Here is a 24,101-nt window from a genome sequence, read left to right on the forward strand (position 1 = left end):
CCATAAAAAGGAGAGGGGGAGCACAATTTAACCATAATAGTCCCTCTAAATATCTGATCATCCCTTCATCATATCTCTTTCCTAACTCTTCCTCCTCCCCCTCCCCCTCCTCCCCCTCCCCCTCCCCCTCCCCCTCCCCCTCCCCCTCCCCCTCCCCCTCCCCCTCTTCTTCTTCTTCTTCTTCTTCTTCTTCTTCTTCTTCTTCTTCTTCTTCTTCTTCTTCTTCTTCTTCTTCTCTCTCTCTCTCTCTCTCTCTCTCTCTCTCTCTCTCTCTCTCTCTCTCTCTCTCTCTCTCTCTCTCTCTCTCTCTCTCTCTCTCTCTCTCCCTTTCTCCTTCAGAAGCCAGTTCTTGTGTGTGTAGAGATCCCCATTTTATCTGTAAGCGTATGTCATTTTATCCAACACAACTAACCGAAAACTATAAAACACATTCCCTAACATGTAACACTTTAGTTCCCTTGGCTATTTATTTCACAGATGTCGGAATCCCTAAGGCAGGAAGGGATGAGCTTCACTCTCAGCTTTGTCCCTCTTCCCTCAGGGCTGCCATTGCGTCTGTCCTGTCCTCCATCATTTCTTGCTGAGACTGCACATTGATCTCCTCATTAATCCTCTTGCCTCTAGTCTCATCTCTGTCCAATCTATTCTCCACATTGCTTCCAGAGAGTCATTTTAAAACAAAAACCTATCACGTCACATCCCCACTTACAGTCTGTCAGTGATTTGCTCCTGCTGTGGGGTAAGGCCCAAACTTCTGCATGCCACTCTTATTATGCATTTTCCCTAAGAGCATTCCCTAGCCTGGGGGACATACAAGTCCCTCTCATCCACCCAACTCTTCCTTCTTTGAGGCTCAGATCAGGCAGCAGCTCCCTCAATAAGCTTCCACTCACTCTCTCCTGCCCTCCCATGAAAACCTCATGTTTACCTCTCTCATTGCACTTATTACCCATAATTTTAACACATTCTAAGCTCCTAAAGATCAACATTTGTACCTTTCACTCTGTTTCCTCTGCAACATGTAGTGCAATGTCTAGAACACAAGAGGCACTCAATAAATGCATGTTGAGTGGATGAGGAACTGGAGGGTAGTTACCCACCCAGTGCAATATGAGTGCCTTTAAAAGACTCAGATGCATCAAGAGGTGCCTCCATATCCAAAAGTCCTACTTTCAGTCAATACAGGACTTAGTAACAAAGGAAAAACATCCATAACTCCCTGAGAAGTCAGTAACTCCCTAATACAGTGATGGCGAACCTATGACACATGTGTCAGAGGTGACACGCAAACTCATTTTTTTGGTTGATTTTTCTTTGTTAAATGGCATTTAAATATATAAAATAAATACCAAAAATATAAATATTTGTTTTACTATGGTTGCAAGTATCAAAAAATTTCTATATGTGACACAGCACCAGAGTTAAGTTAGGGTTTTTCAAAATGCTGACACGCCGAGCTCAAAAGGTTCGCCATCACTGCCCTAATAGGTCAGTAACTTCCCTGAACTCATCAGCTTGGTTAGTTGGCCTGAGAGTACAAGGAAAAACTAAGGAAGAGGCATAGCAGAGTGAGAGACTTGGAAGTAACTGGATCCATGAAAAACCTAAGCTACAGGTTAATGGAATCAAGAGGAAGAGGACGCAATCTGTTTTCCCATCCAGCCAGAAGACAGGTATGCCGACGCTCTCTTCACCCTGCTATGGTGCTCATGGAGGCAAATTCTGTGGATTTCCAGATAAGGTTCCATCTATAATTGGAACAGAAACTGCTCTGACTTGTATTCATCCCTATTCCTAACATGAAAAATAAAATTTCTTCCATTCTAATACTGGACTCCCTCACCCCTAAAAATTCATAGTCACAGCCCAAAGGTCACTCTAGGCCAGTGATGGCGAACCTATGACACGCGAGTCAGAGGTGACACGCAAACTCATTTTTTTGGTTGATTTTTCTTTGTTAAATGGCATTTAAATATATAAAATAAATATCAAAAATATAAATCTTTGTTTTACTATGGTTTCAAATATCAAAAAATTTCTATATGTGACACGGCACCAGAGTTAAGTTAGGGTTTTTCAAAATGCTGACACGCTGAGCTCAAAAGGTTCACCATCACTGTTCTAGGTACTGTGGGCCAGCCTCACTTCTACATCTGAAAAAGCCACTGGACTGTGACCAATAATTATGAATTAATCCTGGGTCAGTTAAGCAAACTGACTTCTTTTATGCTGAATCCAGATGACTGAACACAATTGAGGAAAATCATATTCATGCAAATTAATTCTTAACCCACTCAGTTACAGTGGGATTTGTATTCTCCAAATGTGGCTATAAGAACATATTTTTATAATATAACTTTATCTTTTAATATATTATTTTATTGATTTCAGAGAAGAAGGAAGAGGGAGAGAGAGAAACATCAATGAGAGAGGATCAATGATCAATTGCCTCCTACAATCCCCCTACTGGGGATTGAGCCCGCAATCCAGGCATGTGCTCTCACTGGGAATCGAACCGTGCCCTCCTGTTTCATAGGTCGACGTTCAAGCACTGAGCTGCACTGGCCATGCTCTTATAATGTAACTTTAGTAATACATTTCCTTAAAGGGTTGGGGAAGATTAAATTACCTCCACTTAAATAAAGGCAGCCTCTTAACTACAATGAAATTGATGTTGTCTTTGAGGCTAAGTCATAAAATGTCATACCTAGAGCTCTGCCTCATTCTCTAAGGATGCTTGCTCTTAGAATCCCATCACATACCATGAGGAAGTCCAAGTTGACCATGCCAGCCATATGAATAAGGATTGGCCTTGCAACTGGATGCTCCTGAACCTAGCAACATTGTCCCAGTTGATATCACTTGGAGCAGAAAGAAGTTACCCCTGCCAAGCCCTATCCAAATTGCAGATTTATAAGAAAAATAAATGACTGTTGTTTTAACGCACTAAGTGTTGAGGTGGCTTATTATGCAGCAATCAATAAACAGATTGTGGTACTTGGAAATGGGGTGCTTTCATATCAAAAATCTGAGTGGCGTTCACTTGGTGATTGGGCGGCAGGACAAGCTGTAAGGGCCTCCCAGTGAGTGACTGTGAAAAGCTAAATGGCCTTTGGGAGATGATTCATGGAAGCCCAAAGCACTATGAGGAAGCGGTTTGTAAAGCTCAAAGGACAGAAAATGCAATTGGAAGCTCAAGGCAAGGATTCATGTGTCATGTCATAGTAGAAAGTTTGGCAACATTGACATCTGCGGTAGCATAGAAAATAGCAACTGAACCGAATGAACTCTATGATCTAGCTAAGGAGATTTCCAGGCAGAATATTTAAAGTAGAACTTAGCTTCTTCTGGCTGCCTATGATAAAATTCAGAGAACTGCAGAGTGGCCTGCTAAAGTCAAAGGAGCCAGGAATTTCTGGGTATAAAAACAAAATTGGTTTCTTTTTTACAGCAGCTCCACATGGCAAATAATTAATAATAATAATAATAATAATAATATCATCTCAAATTAAGAAGGCCAATGATCAAGTCTGGGTGGGAGTACAAAATCATTCCTTAACACCTAAACAAGATCTCAGGAAGAGCCACATAGAAACTTTAAGCCAAACAGAAAGGCCCTTTAAGGATTTTTAAGGGCATACCTTATAGATCCTCTCGGTTCAACAATAGGACTTCTAAGAATCTCAAGGACATTGTCTCACAGAAGTCACCCAATATTCAGAAGAGCTTATCTGGAATATAAGCTTTTGTCTAATGGGGTGTAATATAAATTGAAACACAAAAAGTCCACGAAGTTTTAAAAGAAATTATATCAGCTTGACCTGGAAGGAACAGAGATAGTACACAATGAAAGATCTTTTGACTGCTCAAATTTTTAAGGCAGGAAACAGGTGAGAAAGACATTAAGCTGTAAATATGGGGGGTTTTTTATGGAAAAGGAAGAATGACTCAGAGGCTGGAACCTAGAGCCCCAGAGAATAATTTCTATGCATAGGACTGACCCTTAATCAAGGAACTGTGTCTGATTAGCTTCATAACAGCCACAGGCTGGGACTGCTGTGGGCCCTGTTTTCCCTGTGTCTGAATAGGAATGTCAATTGTGGCCTTCCTACGCTTGTTCCACTATTATAAGTTGGGTGTGTAGGAGAGGAGACTGATAAATTATCTCTTTAGGTCATCGCTGCCAAGAGCAAAAGTAATCAAGAACAGTAAGTACCATGGAGAGTCATGCACCTAGGCAGTGTCATTCCTATGAGGCCTCTTGCCAGGAAGTTAAGAGACTTCACATCAAATCCCTCTGACTTACCAGGACTTACTTCAAAATGCAAACAAAACAAAACAAAACAAAACAAAAAAAGAAACAGGTTATCATGATTATATTGGGGAATTTCCATGTTGAAAATATTGTGGGAACTCAAAATATGAATGACATATCTTCACATACACAAGCATGCAGATCAAATTGTAAGACACATTACCAGTTCTTGGGGAAGGGGCTCTTGCAATTTCTAAGGAGCAGGGTTTCTTGGTAACTGCTGTGTCCGTGGGATCACAGAGAAAGTTCTCGTTTTCTGAAGGAAACGTATCCAGAGAAGCAGATGGTACAATTTCCATAGTGTAATTCCTCTTCTTTGGATAGGATTCCTGAAAGGAAGGAGAAAAAATAAAAATAGCTTTGTGATAAAGACACAGCCTGTTTAATTTATAAAAGCTAGGAAAGATAACGGGTTCATCAGCGCTCCCAAAAGTGATTGACAAGGGATGATTCATCTGTTTGAATAAGTTATGCAATCATGTTACTCCAATATTATCAGCAATCTTTTTAGAAGAGTCTTTGTAATTTGGCTCCCCAGAATTTATCACTGAACTAGTAAAGTTCAGAATCTCTTGTCTTGATCTCTCTTTATAATATACTAGTAGCCCGGTGCACAAAATTCATGCACTGGGGTGGGGGGGGGGCCCTCAGTCTGGCCTTCACCCTCTACAATCTGAGGCCCCTCAGGGAATGTCCAACTGCCTGTTTGTGCCCACGCTTTTAACGGATAACAGCTCCATTGTTGTTTCTTTCTTATGCTTAAAACCATTGGAATTAGCAGGTATTCAAAGTGTGTATACATTTTGGGGGGACACCCTGTATATCCCTAGTCAGCGGTGAAAGAAACCAACAGCAGATTTGGAACCCCCAGACAGGGAACCTTGCTCACTCCCCACATGTCTCCCCACTTCACTTTCCACCTTCATGGGCAGCAGGAGAATCAACGCTTTCTCTCATTAATTCGGAAAAGCACGTACTGTCACCTGCTGCCCGGCAGGAATGAGCTAGGCCCCAAGCAAGCGAGGCTCAGTCAGGGCAGCCTTTGCTCATGGGTGCTGGCACCCAAAGTGCACATTCCTCCTCTCCAGTCGCCCCGACTATCCCACTGTTTCACTGAGAGGATGGAATTCCTCTCCGCCTCTGGGTTCTTGATCTTGAATGCTGACCGAAGGCACCTCAGCAAGGGCCGCCCGTGCCCACCAGGTGTGTCTGTCTGCATCTGCTCCTGCCTCAGCACCTGCATTAACCCCCTAGAGGTGATCTCGTAGCTGCACTGGCCTCCATGGGAACAGCATCACCACTCCGCCCTCTCACTGTCATCTCACAGGCGCCCACCCTCAGCACCCACCAGAACACCCAGACACTCTCCAAAGGACGTGAGCGCATCAGAGGGGATGTGTGCACATCCTGTGGGGGTGTTAGGCATGCTGGGTTGATGGAAGTGTGGTGGAGAGGTGGGGGAACTTGTGCACGCCTTGGTTTACAACTGTTGAAGGCGCGGGAGGGTGACAGTGTGCTGGGGGATGTTAGCACGCCAGGGGGGGGGATGTGCACACCAGAAGCCTCTGGCTTTGCAGATCTGCAAACCCCCGTGGTGTGGCCAGGAGGACATCAGTCTGGCCTGCCACAGTGGCTGTCCCTGCGATCCTGCACCTTCTGGGCCAGGAGGTGGATCTTGCGCAGCCACTCCTGGGCACTGATGGCCTGCAGGCGCTACTTCAGCTCAGCCTGCAGGCTCCGCTTGGCGCGCTCACAGCTGTCACCACCGCCATGTGGGGAGTACAGGCCGCCCTCCGCTGGCCTGCCTCCCCTGTCCAGAGGCTCTCTGCACTGCTCACCTGCCCAGAGTGACTGGGGCTGGGCGGAAGCCAGGCATCCTGCCCTGCCCAACCCCGGCCAATCAGCCCCTGTGTGAGCTGCCGCCCGGCCGGGAAGGGTCACGGATCCGGGTCCCGGGACCGCAGACAGCCTCAAGCACTGCCCCCCGCTCAGCAGGGTCACAGATCTGTGTCTTGGTCCCGTAGACAGCCTCAAGCGCTGCCCCCGCCTGTAAGGGTCACAGATCCGGGTCCCAGGACCATGGACAGCCTCTAGCACTGCCCCCGCCTGCCAGGTCATGGATCCGGGTCCCAGTCCGCAGACAGCCTCAAGAACTGCCCCCCGCCCGGCAGGGTCACAGATCCGGTCCCAGACTGCGGACAGCCTTGCCCGCTGCCGCCCGCCTTCAGTATGCAAATTAGCCGCCATCTTGTTGCTTCAGGGTGGGGGTCCCGCTTGGGTGCCTGGCCAGCCTGGATGAGGGGATAATGGCTGTTTGCAGCTGGTTACACCCCCTTCACGGTGGGGGTCCCCACTGGGGTGCCTGGCCAGTCTGGGTGAGGGGCTGGGGGCCATTTTCAGGCTGAGGGGTGACTGAAGCTCCCAACCTCTCCTTTATTTCTTTTTTTTTTTTTAATTCTGGGATTTATTTACCTTCTATGGCTGTCACTGGAGCTGAGAGCCGGCTTTAGCTCTGAGGCCCGGCTGCAGCTCTGAGACCTCGGCTACTGAAAGCAGGTATCTGGGTTTGTTCTATAATTGAAACAATGTTGCAGTCCTGCTGGCTGAAGCCCGGCTGGCTGAAAGCAGGTTTCTGGGGTTTGTTTAGCTTCTATAATTGCAACATTGTTTCAGAGTGCAAGCTCAGAGGCCGGCAGCGGCAGGCAGGGAACCTTAGCTTCCTCCATCACTGGAGCAAGCAAGCCTCCTGTTCGCTTCAGCTGCCTGGCTGCCGGCCGCCATCTTGGTTGGCAGTTAATTTGCATATCGCCCTGATTAGCCAATGGGAAGCGTGTCAGAGGTACGGTTAATTACCATGTTTGTCTATTATTAGATAGGATGTCTATTTTCTAGCTGTGGCCTAAACTGTTGTTTAATGAACAGTCATTCCCAAGACTCTACTCCTTTGCCTGCTTCCTGGAGATAGGCATGAGACTCAGTTTTGGTCAGTTGGATATAAGGGGAAGTTTGCTGGAAGAGTTCTGAAAAACTATCTTCCCCAGAGAAAAGAAATGCAAGGAGGCTGCTTCAGAGCCTCAGCCCTCAGGTTCCTCTGTCTGGATGCTTTTTTGATGCCCGGTGCTAGGGCAGGGACATTGTAACCATAAGGCAATAAGCCTAAAGTTAAAAAGGTAACAGGTCAACGACAGCAACAGAAGAATAAAAAGAGCTTGGGCCCATGATGACATCATTGAGCTACTCAAGTAGCCCAGGACCAGTTTCCCCAGGCTTCTTAAATAACTAATAAAGTTCCTAATGCTTGAGCCATTGTAATGTGGGTTTTCTGCCATTTCGAGGTAAAAGCATTCCCACATAACACACTAGTATTTTTCATGGTGAATAATCTTAACTAATATACTAAGGTTACTCCTTGCAAGTTAGAATAAAATTAAGGTCCAACTCTACTAGTATATTACTGATTCTTCACTATATTCTAAAAATTAGAATTATTTCATTTTACAAGATCTTAATTTCTTATATAGACATTAACTGAGCATCAGATATTTATTGGGCATCATCACATACAGCTAGGACTATGCTATTCGCAGATTTTTTAAAACTAATAAGAAATAATCCTTGCCCTCAGAAAGGTCACAGTTTACTAGAGGAAAATAAAACCAGATTATCTGCATTGTGAATTTAACAATTAACCATGTTTTGTTTTTGATATCGGTTACCTTTGTATAGTATAATTCACTACCAAAAGAAAAAGCCAAATAAGAAAAAACTAATAATTTCAAAAAAATTTTCCAAGACATATCCAAGGGTTGGTAAAGATGCAGCACAAGCTCCTATTTTCCCCTATAATATTTACAATACCGAGAGTAAGTAGTCAAGGTCAGTGCAATTGCTTTCGGACCATACCAGACCCTCACACATCAAAGAGTCAATTATGTTCACTCTACTCTACTGAAAGCAGGAAATTGGGAGTAATTTATTTTTAACAACAAAGGGTGACAAAACAGAAAGCGTCCAGAGAAAAGCAATCAGGATGGCATGTGATTTAAAAACCATGTCACAGAAGATATGATGAAAGGGCTGCAGCGTTCCAACCCAGAGGAGCCTGACAGCAGGCGACAGTGCTCTCAGCATGTCTGAAAGGCTGCCTCTCAAGAACTATCCCACAAAGTGGGGAAGGGGAGAGGTTGCTGTGGTAGATTTAGTCCAATATTCTTAAAGGCAGAACAGCCCGGCTGGTGTGGCTCAGTGGTTGAGCATCGGCCAATGAACCAGGAGGTCACAGTTCGACTCTAGCTCCAGATGGGGGCACACACCTGTGTTGCCCCCAGTGGGGGGGAGGCAGCCGCAAGATGATTCTCTCTCATCATTGATGTTTCTATCTCTCTCTCCCTCCCCCTCCTCTCTGTGAATAAAAACATATTTATTTTTTTTTTAAAGGCAGAACAAAGATGGATATTTACAAGTCAAGGAGGGCAAATTTGGGTCAATACAAAAAGGAATTTTCTATGAATTGATAATATTGTTTATCTTTTGGTTAAGTTGGAAATCTGTGTTTATAAAGAATTATGAGCATTTAACCAACACAGCAGGGAGACCACACCAGAGCCCTCAGCTGGCAGGTACTGGGGCCCACATTTGAGCAGGTGCAAAGAACAAATGGACTATTTTCGCTGGACATGGATAAGGAAAGTGTTGAGTGTCAAACCCATGTCATGTGAGAAAAGATTGAAGAAAGGGTGCAGGGATACATGCATCACAAGTACTTGAAAAGTAGAAGGGTGAAGCCAATTGTTCTCTAAGGGGTACGAATGTGCAGATGGAGAGATGGTAACAAGGAGACAGATTTCAGCTCAAGATGAGCTTTCTAAATATTAGAGCTTCCAGGTGTGAAACTGGCTGCTTAGCAGATAGCAAGTTCCCTGCCACTGGAAGTCCTCAAGCCTAATGTGATCAACACAAGACATCGCCTGAGAACAGAAGATGGTGGTTTGACTGAAATGAGCTTTAAGATGATAATTAAGTAAGAAGATGGGAATAGAAGTATGTGTCAGCATAAGTTACAAGCTACCTGTATACTTTTGCTGCTTCCTGAATTCTTTTTCTGATAATGAGAAAAGTAATACTAACACAAGGAAGGATGGGTTTATGACTCTCTCAAAGTTAGTGATGACTCACAATTTCAAATGACTCAAAACAGGTGAAAGCTTTTGGAGGTGGTTTTAATGCTCTGACATGTCCTTCAATATAAAGAAATTATACCCTGAAGACTTACCCTGACATTTAAATAGGAAGGCTATACCATAAATGTGAAATACTAAGGAAATTATAAGGAGAGTCTTTAAGTGGGTGGGAAGAGATCATCCTGAATTATCCACTTATAAGTGAAGGAGAAAAGGGGAGTCAGTGTCAGAGTGATAAGCATGAGAGATTTGACTGGCCATGGCTGGCTTTGAGAATGAAAGGACTACAGCTCATAGAAGCTAGAAAAGGCAAGAAGATAAACTCTTCCCTAGAGTTTCCAGAAAAAATGCAGCTCCACAAACAGCCCTATACACACCATGAATTTGGCTTAGTGGGACCCATCCTCTATTTCTAGAACCATCTACACTAATAAAAGAGAAACATGGCAATTGGCGTACGACCGCTACCCTTTTCATTGGCTAATCAGCAAGATATGCAAATTAACTGTCAGCCAAGATGGCGGCCGGCAGCCAGGCAGCTTGAAACCAACATGAGGCTTGCTTGCCTCAGTGACGGAGGATCGTTGGAGGAAACCAACGTTCCCCACCTGCGGCTGCAGGCCTCTGAGCGGGCAGTTTAAGAAACATTGTAACAAATACCGCCGGACTTCAGCCAGCAGATTCGCAACATTGTAAGCAAAGGCCAGAAACCTACTTTCAGCCACGGAGGCCTAAGAGCTGGAGCCAAGCCTCAAGGTAAAGCTGGCCCAGAATAAAAAAAAAAAAAGAAGAAGAAGAAAAGGAGCGGTTGGGAACTTCAGTCACTCCCAGCCTGAAAACAGCCCTCAGCCCCTCACCCAGACTGGCCAGGCACCCCAGTGGGGACCCCCACCCTGATCCAGGACACCCTTCAGAGCAAACCAGCCGGCCCCACCCATGCACCAGGCCTCTACCCTATATAGTAAAAGGGTAATATGCCTCCCAGCACCGGGATCAGCGGAGCCACGAGGCCTCCTGGCACCGGGATCAGCGTGACAGGGGGCAGCGCCCAAACCCCCTGATCGCCCTGCGGCTCTGTGTGTGACAGGGGGCGGGGCCCCAACCCCCTGAGCAGCCCTGCTCTGTGCCTGATAGGGGGGAGCTCCCCAACCCCCCCCCCCACGGGCCCTGCTCTGTGTGTGATGGGGTAGAGCCATAACCTCCCCATTGGCCCTGCCCTGAGTGCGACAGTGGCGGCGCCCCAACCCCCTGATCCACCCTGCTCTGTTGGTGATAGAGGGCGGTGCCCCAACCCCCTGATGGGCCCTGCTCTGTGTGTGACGGGGGCAGCGCCCCAACCCCCTGATTTGCCCTGCTCTGTGCGTGACAGGGGGTGGCGCCGCAACCTCCCCATCGACCCTGCCTTGAGTGTGACAGGGGGCGGTGCCCCAACCCCCCAATTGGCCCTACCCTGAGCGTGACTGAGGGTGGCATCGCAACCTCCCAATCCGCCCTGCTCTGTGCATGACAGGGGAAGGTGCCCCAACTCCCCAATCGGCCCTGCTCTGAGCCTGACCAGGGGCTGCACCTAGGGATTGGGCCTGCCCTCTGCCACCCGGGAGCAGGCCTAAGCCAGCAGGTCGTTATCTCCCGAGGGGTCCCAGACTGCGAGAGGGCACAGACCGGGCTGAAGGGCCCCCCCGACCCCCCGAGTGCACAAATTTTTGTGCACCGGGCCTCTAGTAAATTAATAACGTTATGTTTTTTTTAAGCTACTAAGTGTGTGGTAATTAGTTACCGCAGCAATAGAAAACGGACAGGGTAAAACCAGCAGAAGCCATCACATAGAGAGGCAACAGAAACTATTAAAGGCTGAGTGGGGGACATGAAAATTGGAGTCCAGTGGAAAATACTCTTTGTTATATTATGACTAGAGGCCCAGTGCACGTAATCGTGTGCGGGTAGGGACCCTAGGCCTACCCTGGGATTAGGGCCATCGTCTGCTCACTTGCCAGTGCCCAGGCCTGCCCTGCCACCACTCACCCCAGTTCCCCATGGTTCTCCATTTGTCATCCAGTGATCGGAGCTTGTGGGCTGTGGGGAGGGACCAAGAGGTCTGCCTTCCGCCCACTCGCCAACCCCCAGTCCCGCTCCACCGCCACCCCGGTTCCCCCATGGTTCCACGTTGGCCATCCAGCTATCGGAGCCTGCGGAATGGGGAGAGGGACCAAGAGGTGGTCAATGCACTTTATAGCAACAGGTCAATCAGTCGTTCCAATTGTTACACTGTTATGGTTACTAGCCCTTTATTATATAGGATGTGATTCAATATTTTAAAGATAATGATTTTTTTTCACTTTCACTTAGTCTTAAATGTAATGCAGTACTATTGTAACAGAGTTTCCCTCCCACTCTATCTTGGATCTTGACAAGTAATTCTGAAGTGAATTTGGAAAAATAAATGTGCACGATAGCCAGGTTATCAATCTGAAGAGAGAAAAGTAATGGGGCGATACAGATCAGCCTTTACCAGACATTTAAATAAATTACAAATGGCTGTGATATAATAATCAAAAGGCAATAGAATAGAAGAGAGAATTTAAAAAAGCAAAGCTCAATGTTTGTGGAAATTTATTATATTATGAAAGTGTTAGGTCAAATCAGTAGAGAAAGAATAGATTATGTAATAGTTGCCAGTGAGATAACTGACTAGTCATCTGGAAAGAAAGAATAAAGCTAAATAAATACTTCATTTCTTATATGAAAATAAGTTCCAGAAAATATTTAAATAGCAAATAAATAAACTTGTAATAATAATCTCAAAATAGGAATAACCTCTGACTAGGAGGGATAACCAGACACATAACCAGAACTGTAGAAAAAAAAATTGATGAATTTGAGTACATGTAAATATTTCTATAAAGCCACTAAGATTCCAAATATTGAGACAAATGACAGATTTGGGGAAATTCTATGACAAAGGATAAATATCTTCATTATATCAGGAGAATTAAAAATTGAGATGAAAGAGATCATTATCTTAAGGGAAAAGGCGGGCAAAGGATAGGAGCAGTTCATTTTCTTATCTGAATAGATGCTTGATCTCATTTATAATTAAACTAGAGGCCCGGTGCATGCATTCGTGCACTGGTGGGATCCCTCAGCCTGGCCTGTGGGGATCAGGCCGAAACCGGCTCTCCAACATCCCCGAAGGGTCCTGGATTGCGAGAAGGCAGTTCTCGGGTGACACAGCCCGGAATCGGGCTCCCTCTTCTCTGGCAACGGGTGCATCACCCAAGAACCACAGCTGCCAAGTCACTGCAGCTCGGCAGCTCCTGCATTGAGTGTTTGGCCCCTGGTGGTCAGTGCACGTCATAGCTACCGGTCAGATATCTGCCCCCTGGTGGTCATTGCACATCATAGCTACCAGTCGGACAGTTGGACAGTCAATTAGGCTTTTATATATAGGGATGTAAATAAATTAAAGTAACACATCATACACCATTCTTGATCAAGTTGCTGTAGATAACAGATAGTGTTAGTGACAATTTGGAAAAATGGGTACCATTAGGTGAAGTGTGAATTGGTTTAAGCCTCTTTTAGGCTAACGTCAATTGTTATAAAAGACCTTTAGGAAGCAGATCTTGAGATAGCAACAACTTTTAGAGCTTTGCCATGATAAAAATGTTCTTCCTTCACCTGGAAACAGATGGATGGATAAAGTGCCATCATTATTCCTAGAGCATGGTACTGCAAGGCACTATTTATATGTACTCCATAATTATCACTCTTACACTCTAGAAAATTATGTGCACTTGCTACTTTTAAAATATTTTTCATTAAATTTACTGGAGTGGCATTGGTTAATAAAATTATATAGGTCTCAAGTGTACAGTTCTTTTTTTTTAAGAGAATTATTTTTTTTAATATATATTTTATTGATTTTTCACAGAGAGGAAGGGAGAAGGATAGAGAGTTAGAAACATCGATGAGAGAGAAATATCGATCAGCTGCCTCCTGCACACCCCCCACTGGGGATGCGCCCGCAACCAAGGCACATGCCCTTGATTGGAATCAAACCTGGGATCCTTCAGTCCGCAAGCCGATGCTCTATCCACTGAGCCAAACCGGTTAGGGCAAGTGTACAGTTCTATAATACACTAGAGGCCCAGTGCACAAAAATATGTGCACTCGGGGGGGAGAGGGGGGCCTCTCAGCCTGGCCTGTGCCCTCTCGCAGTCTGGGACCCCTCAAGAGATAACAACCTGCTGGCTTAGGCCTGCTCCCGGGTGGCAGAGGGCAGGCCCAATCCCTAGGTGCAGCCCCTGGTAGGGCTCAGAGCAGGGCCGATTGGGGAGTTGGGGCACCGCCCCCTGTCATGCAGAGAGCAGGGCGGATTGGGAGGCTGCGATGCCACCCTCAGTCATGCTCAGGGTAGGACCGATTGGGGGGTTGGGGCACCGCCCCCTGTCACACTCAAGGCAGGGTCGATGGGGAGGTTGCGGCGCCACCCCCTGTCACGCACAGAGCAGGGGCAATCAGGGGCTTGGGGCACCACCCCCTGTCACACACAGAGCAGGGCGGATCAGGGGGTTGGGGCGCCGCCACTGTCGCACTCAGGGCAGGGCCAATGGGGAGGTTATGGCTCTACCCCATCACACACAGAGCAGGGCCCGTGGGGGGGGGGGGGGGTTGGGGCGCCACTCTCTATCACCCACAGAGCAGGGCAGATCAGGGGGTTGGGGCGCTGCCACTCTCACACTCAGGGCAGGGCCAATGGGGAGGTAATGGCTCTACCCCGTCACACACAGAGCAGGGCCGATCACGGGGTTGGGGCGCTGCCCCCTGTCACACACAGAGCAGGGCCCATCGGGGGGTTGGGGCGCCGCACCCTGTCACACACAGAGCCGCAGGGTGATCAGGGGGTTGGAGAGCTCCCCCTATCAGGCACAGAGCAGGGCTGATCAGGGGGTTGGGGCGCCTTCTCCTTCATGAACAGAGCAGGGTGGATAGGGAGGTTGTGGCCCTGCCTCCTGTCACACACAGAGCCTCAGGGCGATCAGGGGGTTTGGGCGCTGCCCCCTGTCACGCTGATCCCGGTGCCGGGAGGCCTCGAGGCTCCGCTGATCCCGGTGCTGGGAGGCATATTACCCTTTTACTATATAGGATAGAGGCCTGGTGCATGGGTGGGGCTGGCTGGTTTGCCCTGAAGGGTGTCCTGGATCAGGGTCGGGGTCCCCACTGGGGTGCCTGGCCAGCCTGGGTGAGGGGATGATTGCTGTTTGCAGCTGGTCACACACCCTTCAGGGTGGGGGTCTGCCGGGAACCGGTCCATGCTTGCTGTTTCAAGGGACCTGGCATATATGGCATACTGTTCTTAATGTTTGCTCACCTTCTTGGCACTATATGTTTTAACCAAGGTCTCTGAGAAAGGTTGTTTCCCCAGGTAGGGATTTTCCCCTGAAGTTAGGGAGGGAATAAAACCTCTTAACTAAGTGCCAGGCGGGTAATTAATCACTTTAACTATGAACAATCATGCTTAAGCTACATAATCTTTACTCCCTGGAATGGAGATAAGAAACGCCCTAACCTTTGTAATAGAGATTGATAGGATTGAATCAACTGGTATAAATACAGACGTAACAAGACAGCAAGAGTCAGAACTTAGAACACAGAACTTAGAATACAGAGCTTAGAACACAGAACTAAGAGGCACAGAACCTACACAGAACGTTCTCTAGAGACAGAAGAACTTCGCTGGAGAGAACATGGCAAAAGATCCTGGACAGAAACTGGCCTCAGAACCTAGAGACAGAACCTAGCGAGAGAACATGGCAAAAGATCCTGGACTGAACCTGACTACAGAAATTGGCAAGAGAAACTGACTAGAACCTGGTAACTGAACCTGGCTGGAGAACCTGGTGACTGAACCTGGCTGGAGACAGAACCTGGCTGGAGAACCTAGCGAGGGAACATGGCTACAGAACCTGGCTGGAGAACCTGGAGAACCTAGCAAGAGAACATGGACACAGAACCTGGCTGGAGATCCTAAGCAGAACCTCTCTGGAGATCCTGACCAGAACTTGGCTGGAGATCCTGGCTGGAGATCCTGGCTAGGCTGCTGATCAACTGAACGCTGTCTCCGTGTCATTCCTTCTTCGCCGACTCCCTCCTCACCTATGGGGAACCCCTGGACCTGCTGGGGTTGGACCCCGGCAGGGGTCCCCACTGGGGTGCCTGGCCAGTCTGGGTGAGGGGCTGAGGGCTGTTTTCAGGCTGGAGGGTGACTGAAGCTCCCAACTGCTCCTTTTTTTCTTTTTCTTTTTCTTATCCTGGGCCAGCTTTAGCTTTGAGGCTTGGCTCCAGCTCTTAGGCCTCCACTGCTGAAAGCAGGTTTCTGGCCTTTGTTTACCTTCTGTATTTGAAACAATGTTGCAATCCTGCTGGCTGAAGCCCGGCTGACTAAAGCAGGTTTCTGGAGTTTTGTTTAGCTTCTATATTTGTAACATAGTTGCTTAGAGTTACAGCTCAGAGGCCGGCAGCGGCAGGCAGGAAATGTTGGAATCCTCCATTACTGAAGCAAGCAAGCCTCATGTTCACTTTAAGCTGCCTGGCTGCCGGCAGCCATCTTGGCTGGCAGTTAATTTGCATATTTCCCTGATTAGCCAATGGGAAGGGTAGCAGTCGTACGCTAATTACCATGTTTCTCTTTTATTAGATAGGATTGTCTGCATATTGCATTATGTGTTTATCACCCACATAAATTTCCTCCTGTCACCATATATTTGACCCCCTTTATCCTTTACTCCCTCCCTATACCCCGCTTCCCCTCTAGTAACCACATAGTGTTGTCTGTGTCTATGAGTTTTCACTTGTTTATTTGCCTTGTTTGTTCATTTGTTGCTTTCAGTTTTCTATCCCACATGTGAGTGAAAGCATATGGTTCTTGACATTTTCCATCTGACTTATTTTGCTTAGCATAATATTCTAAGATCTTTTAAACCTTCTATTAAATAATGAAATGGAGGGAGGGTATGTTAAGGGAAGCTTGCCTCTTAGTGTCATGAATGAGAAAAATTGTGATCAGATTTTACCAATATCAATCATCTGTGTTCTGAATGGGTGTCAGGATATTTTCCCCTCCAGAAAATATTACCAATTAATGTCTGTGGAGCTTGATTAGTTAAACCTTTCTTGATCAGCCACTTCAAAGTTGGAGGTGTCAATTAAACATTTGAAATCACAACAGAAATCTCACCAGCAAAGCGCTGAGAAACCAATGTAAGTACCACCTAACAAACATTACTTTGAGTATGTTATAGATTGAGTTGTGTCTCCCAAAATTCATGTGTCAAAGTCCTATCCCTACTACCTCAGAATGTGATCTTACTTGGAAATACGGTTGTTGTATATGTAATTAGCTAAATTAAGATGAAGTCGATAAAGAGGGGAAATTTAAAATAGGCATGTACACAGACACGTGTATATAGTGAAGATCGGAGTTATGCCACCACAAGCTAAGGAATGCCAAAGATTTTGCCAGCAAACCGCAGTCCTTAGAAAGAGTCAACCCTACACATACCTTCATTTTGGACTTCAAGCCTCCAGCACTGTTGAGGCAATAAATTTGTGTTGTTTAAGCCACCCAGTTGGTGGTACTTTATTAAAGCAGCTTAGCAAACTAATACAGGGTAAAAAAAATAAATCAAAGGAACTGCCTGAAAAACACTTTTGACTAATCTCTTTTTAGTGTTCAAAATCTTTACTCCTTGGAAAATAACTAGTAATTAACCAGGGGCTAGCAAGGAAAAAAGGACTATCTCTGTTCTTGATAAAATTCCCAAAAGTGTATCAAAATTTTAAGTGCACATACTCTTTTACCCAATAATTCTACTTCCAGAAATCTTTCCTACAATTACCCACAAATACAAATAAACATGTATATGTAAGGATGTGTATTGGGCATTGATTAAAATAGTAAAGTACTATAAATTATTTTTTAGATTTCTCATTAGGAGACTGTTTAATAACTATAATTCATACAAGGAGGTAATGTAATATAATACAGAGGTGCACAGATTTTTACACTACACAAAGTCTACTTGGATCATTTGTTAATAATTAAAATTTGTGACTTTCCCCCAAATATTGACTAATTCAGAATCTCTGAGAGAAAACCTAGAGATCTATGTTTTACTACTATCATATTGATGGAAATGGTTAATGAAATATACTTGAAGAATATAATAGTTAAAGAGTGTGGATTCAGAGCCCCAGCTCAGCCATTTTTGGCAAAGTTACCTTGGCAAAGTCTCAGTATCCTCATTTGCAAGAATAGAATACTAATACTATCTATTTCATAGGGTTGTTGTTGGTTGTGAATGACATAACAAAATCAATGAAATAAATTTGAAATAAAGTGAAATGAAATTTATAAAGAGTGTAATACAGTGCCTAAGATTCTAAATACTCAATAAATGTAGCCATTATTACTATTCGGTCATTCCTCAAAATGAGATACATGTATAGGTACTGATATGGTGAGATAAAACAAATAAAGGCAAGAACAATAAGTAATGTATGTCCATGTCTGTGCAAAGATAAAATATGTTTGTATATAATATAGGCATAGACTATTTCTGGAAGGAATGATGAAAAATTTGGTGATCAACATTGGGGAATGAGACAATATTCTCTTCTTTTATTTGGTCTTTTTAAAAAATTTATTTTTATTGATTTCAGAGAGGAAGGGAGAGGGAGAGAGATAGAAACATGAATGATGAGAAAGAATCTTTGATTGGCTGACTCCTGCACACCCTCTTCTGGGGATCGAGCCCTCAACCTAGGCATGTGCCCAGTCCAGGAATTAAACTGTGACCTCCTAGTTGATAGGTCGATGCTCAACCACTGAGCTAAGCCAGCCTGGCTTACTTATGTTTTTTAAAACTATATATACACATTATTATCAGGGGAAAAAATCCACAGTCTAAATACCACCTGAGAAAGGTGATGATACCATTTCATAAATATAAATGAACTTTGATTTTTACTTCTGGTACTATTGTGTAGAAATGTACATACCGCAGGTAAAACTGAAGATAGTGAAATCCCAGAAATAATCTCCTTAATAAATCACACAAATGCAACTGAAAATATGCCAAATGCCAAGTGAAGCTAAATGTGAATCAGCTCAGTACAAATCCATAAGAAAAGACCTAGGTAATCTCCATAAGAAGTCAAAAGAAATAAAATGTAATTCACCAAAAACAAGATGACAAAAACAAAAACTGCATCATGTGAAACAACCTTGAGACTAAAAGACTAAAAAAGTGTACTGTCTGGGAGCATTAATGACAGTGAAAAAGAGAAGAAAAGAAAACGAAAGAAGCCAAGATGGTTTATATTAAAAGATTTCTTTACAAGGTGAGTAGTTTAACACCTCGTACTCTTTACTGGAAAGAGGCAGGGAACAAATTATGAAAAAAAAATGATTAATACTGAACAAATAAAGGAGTTAGGAGATAAACCAGGTGTCTATTAGAAAAATACTGAGATTTAACTTAAGTATTGGGAAGACAAAAAGGCATCAGCAAGTTCATTAGAACAAAATGCTGAATAGATGCTGAAGTTCCACAGACAAATGCTCAGTGTTGATAGGTCTAATAATAGTGAGGGGTCCTGCGTGACTGATGTTACTAGACTTGGAGCCTTTACACCTGATGTTGGTGAATGTGGGACCTAAAGGGCCAGAGGCAAGCCAGATAGGTAGAGTAACAAATACACTGTAAGAGCTCCCAGGATATTAACCCAGTCACCTAGGCTTGAATTCTTGGAGACATTTGCTTTTTTCCTGTCCACCTTGCTTACTGCTACTGTGAAGAAGTAGGCATCAACTTCCATGTAATTTGCACTTCATAATAACCCCTAAACCCTGTATTACTTTTCTATTTTCACAATCACCAAACTAGTTCAAACCTCACTGGCTCATACCTATGTTACTTGAATAGCTCCCATCCCTGACTCCACTTCATTTTTACACCAAGGATTTCTACTATTTTGAATAACAAAACATGTTTTCAAAGTAAAAATTTTCACCAATCCCTACAGGATAATGCTGGGATTAATTTAGGAATCCAGGGAGTACAAATAAATGACTTCCCTGCCCAAATTATAAATGAGAGTCCAGGGGTTGATGGATCTTTTCTGTAAAGGGCCAGATAGTAAATATTTTAGGCTTTTCAGATCTCTGTTGCAACTACTCAATGCTGTTGTTGTAGCAATAAAGCTACACACAACATGTAAATGGAAAAGTGTGGCCAGATTTGGCCTGCAATGAGTCAAATTTGGCCCAGAGACAGCTGTTAGCCAATCCATGAATAAAACAAAAGATTTAGGCAAATGGATTAAAATGTCAATTAGGTTAGTGATGGAGCATATCCTGGAAAATGTAGTTTAGGTGCAAGGTCACATAGACTTCCCGCTACTACATTCCAGGATTAGAGAATTCTAGCATCAGGTCTCACCACCCTGAGCAGGTTCTTCCCTGCTAAATTTAACGGATCATTCTCTCTGCAGGTAAGAAGATAACAGAGTATTAGTGACACATGCTCAGTTCCTGCTTCCAAATTTACAAATCAATTAACTCCCCTGAAGAGTGAGTAGGAGCAGAGAGAAGCTCAGTTAAACTAATCAAATGTCTCTCCATATGAAATATGACGCAGAAAGAACCCTAATTCTCTACCAAACTCCAATAGGTAAGTTACAGTTTTGGATTTGTTGCTTGAAAAAAAAATATGTGACCAAAAAAGCAAAAAAAAATTCCTATTTATTAATCATAGCAAAACTCATGCATGATTATTGAAAATAATGAATATGGATATGGGTAAGGATTATATTATTTATGTCATCTACAGACTAAGCTTGGTGCCCATATGAAACTGCAAGCCCTTTATAGTACCTCCCCTCCATACAGTGGTCCAGTTTCAGAGCTACAGCTTCCTACCATTCCAAAAATGTATGTATTATAGCCTTGGATTATAGTATTATCAGAGGACACTAATAATCATTCAATAAATATTTGTTCAATGAAAATATGAACTTTTTATAATTATTCTATTTTTTCAAACGTCTGATGCTGACCCAAGAATACCTTTCAACACTTTGCTCCCATAGGCTGATGCACCCAGTAGCCCCATTCCTGAATGTCCTTTTGCTTATGCTGTCTCCATCCCTTCTGAGCATCAGGGGGCTCTTCCAGGCCTATCAAAATTCTCCTTTTCTTTCACAACCAATCATAAATTCTGCATAATCAATGAAGCATTTAATGAGTACTCTTGCCTGCATGGCTTGCTTTCTTCTCTGAATCTAAAAACAACAGTAATATTCTGTATTGATAATTCAGTATCTCATGACACACTAGATTTTTCAGATCCTATATTAATGCTTAATATTTTTATTGTTAGCTACTTCTAAATTCTGTCTTCTCAGAAAACAAGTGCTCCATATACTACCTCTTTGTATGTGTCATAGAACTCAATATAGTATTAAAGGGTTGAATTAATTAATTTAAAGGAGGATTAAATAAATAACCAAGATTAAGAAAAATTAAATATTTCGAATAGGGAGAACAACCTGAATGGCCTCTCAAAGCCTTCCTATCCCTGTGCTATTTTAACAGAAACATGAATTATAAGATAACTCTTTTGTAAACATTTACTTCTCTACCCACAGAGACAAGTAAGATAATAATGATACTGTTGTAATTAGCTGATAAATTGGAAAAAAGCAAAGGGAAGGCCAGACTGGGGGAAGGAGACTGGTCAAAGGGAAGATAGGTGCCTACCCAGTAAAGTTGGGAGGACTAAGAAAGGTACTTGTTGTCAGTCACACTTGGGGACAGAGATAGTTGGCCAGAATGTGTGTGGCCACTGCAGGCCCATGAGGATTTAGGATACTTAATTCCCTGAACAAAGAAACTTGCTCTCTTGGTGCTCTTATGCTCTTGTGCTCTTCATTCCTCTTGGCATGCTTGGCTCCTGGCATTCTCCCGTGGGGCCCACACCATGTGGACCCCACACACAATGGACTAATGGACTGCAACTGGCCAGATGCTGAACTGGAACCGGCTCCAACATGGAAAGGAAACTCTGGACTCTGGCTTTGCTTCTAGCTTTGCTGAAACTCCAGCTATCCTTTTTCTATGACTGGACTCAAGGAAATGGGACTTGAGAAACACAGGGATTTCATTCCTCAAAAATAAAGATTACTCATTCTCCCACGCAAGCCTCAGAAAATTCCTTTCCTCGGAATACCATAAGAAGTCCACCCCCAGCAACACCCACTGGGGAAGAGAAACCCCCACTTCGTCCGGTATCAATACCAGAATTGAGTCTTGCTCTTCTAGCTTCTAAATAAAAGTAAAGAATACAAATCTGTGATTTAATGCTTTAAACAAATTGGGAAGAACACAAACATTGATAAATAATATAATTAAAATATTGAAGAAGATGATGGTGCAATGGTAATGTGGAAATATGTACTGTTGTCTCCAGTTTCAGCCTTGTTAGAATTACACACAGAAGTAAACAATTGAATGAGAAATGTTCACAGGTTAAGAAGAGTCCAGAAATCTGACTCTGATCCCATATCGGAATGAACATTTCTCAATTACATGGATTACAGCAGTCATCTCATTGATAATCACCTCATTTTTCATTTATTGCTTTCTCTCCTTGAGGATTATGAAAAAAATAAAGGAGGGAAATGATTTGAAAAATAATGATGAATCTGCATGCTGAAAGAACATTGTGTTCTAAGTAACAAGCAGTGCTAGAACGCAGGACTCAAATTTATAACAGATACATTATTAATATACATTCTATTAATGCACATTCAAGGCTGTGAACCCACCACTCCTATACACATTAATTAAATCCCATTCATATAAAACTTTAACTTTCTGATGTCTGCCTTCCCAGAGAATTGCATGTTAGAAAGTTAACATGATTAACATTTTGGAATATCTTTAGATTTTAAAGAATCTTTCCTTTCCTTCTTCTTTTTCTAAATGAATGTGATTTAAGAGGCCTCTTGATGATATTTAGCTTTTGATAGCATAAAACCCTGATTTTAATAACCAACACCTATTCATTTGATCTTTATGAGTCTTATTGACATGTCTGCAAAGAGCCTAAGAAGAGACTTAGTTAAATGAAGGAATCTCTAAGATATCAAAATAAAAATTTGCCACATGCCTTCCATTATCTTCATTATCATTACTATCATTTTTGCAAAGCAGAACAGCAACATTTTTATCTTTTGAAACTCCTCTATTCCCTTATTCCCCAGATCCAGTCTATCACCAAATCCCATGATTGATTCCCCCTTACATTTCTATATCCACCGCTGCCATGTTAAGCTAGACCTCAGCATCACAGATATAAAATTTTGCCACTGCCTCTGAACTCACCTCCCTTCTCCTAGAGCTTTATTTCATCCTACCACAACCATCTGAATAATCTACAAACATCATTATCCTCACATTATCCACGGTCCAAGAACTCAAGTACCTTCTAAATACTTTTCATTCAAAACTACTTCATGTTATTTTTCAGTCAACTCTATGCCATTAATCTGCTTCATCTGAATTCATCTGCTTATTGGTTCAACTTAAAACTGAATTTGAACATGACATACTCTCCACCTCTTTAGAGGATGGTGAAGAAGTACTTCTGAAAATTGTATCTCTGAAAATCCACTCCTCCATAAGAGCAACAAGAACATTCACAAAAGATGATAAAGTCAACTTTTTCAGAACTCTAAAAATTAACCAATGGTTTGCAACAATCTGTGTAGAATTTATTCCAGAAAAGTCAGCAGAACCTTTGTTCAAACAGTAAGCATGTGGCACTTTAACTTGTCCCGTCTCCCATCCCCACTCTCTAGTTCCACAGGGCAAAATATAACAGCCTCACAATAAGAGTGAATCTTAATTTACTGGGGTGGGTGGGGTGGGGGTGAGTGGGTTTGGAGCACTACAAACATCTTCGCACCCACAGAGAATTCTCATGAATTAACCTGTTCAGCAGCCCCCTGGAAAAGGCTCATTTACAGGGCTTGTTTTTATTTTACCTGATGCAGAGCTCATGCAGTGGGAAAGGCCTTATCCTCTACCAGTGGTTCTCAACCTTCTGGCCCTTTAAATACAGTTCCTCATGGTGTGACCCAACCATAAAATTATTTTCGTTGCTACTTCATAACTGCAATGTTGCTACTGTTATGAATCGTAATGTAAATATCTGATATGCAGGATGGTCTTAGGTGACCCCTGGGAAAGGGTCGTTCGACCGCCAAAGGGGTCGCGAACCACAGGTTGAGAACCACTGCTCTAGACGTTTGTTAAAATGAATCTGTAGCAACTGCTTAATGTGGTAGCTACTAGCAGCCTGAGTCAGTGATAATAGCAGCAGCAAACAAAAGGCTGCTCAAGAAGCTTTCAAAAAAAATCTGGGAAATGATATATCCATATCGGTCTCTGAAAAGTTTCAACATATTTCTACGGACCAGAAAGACCACATGCATGTGCATGGCTGTGTGCATACCCAGGAAAGATCCTAACCTCTTACTTG

The 24,101-nt window shown here is 43.7% G+C and overlaps 1 protein-coding gene across 4 annotated transcripts in view; it reads right to left on the reverse strand.

Moving 5' to 3' along the window:
* The window catches only part of ANKS1B (ankyrin repeat and sterile alpha motif domain containing 1B), an 839,347-nt gene that overhangs the window by 580,349 nt on the left and 234,897 nt on the right, over positions 1-24,101 (reverse strand). For all 4 annotated transcript variants that reach the window (XM_036299864.1, XM_036299863.1, XM_036299862.1 and 1 more), the window contains exon 10: positions 4,479-4,644. In XM_036299864.1, the coding sequence (XP_036155757.1) occupies positions 4,479-4,644 (166 nt within the window). The remainder of the gene's footprint in view (positions 1-4,478; positions 4,645-24,101) is intronic.

The sequence above is a fragment of the Myotis myotis genome, unplaced genomic scaffold (genome assembly GCF_014108235.1).
Source record: "Myotis myotis isolate mMyoMyo1 unplaced genomic scaffold, mMyoMyo1.p scaffold_m19_p_3, whole genome shotgun sequence".
In the NCBI taxonomy this organism is placed as follows: domain Eukaryota; kingdom Metazoa; phylum Chordata; class Mammalia; order Chiroptera; family Vespertilionidae; genus Myotis; species Myotis myotis.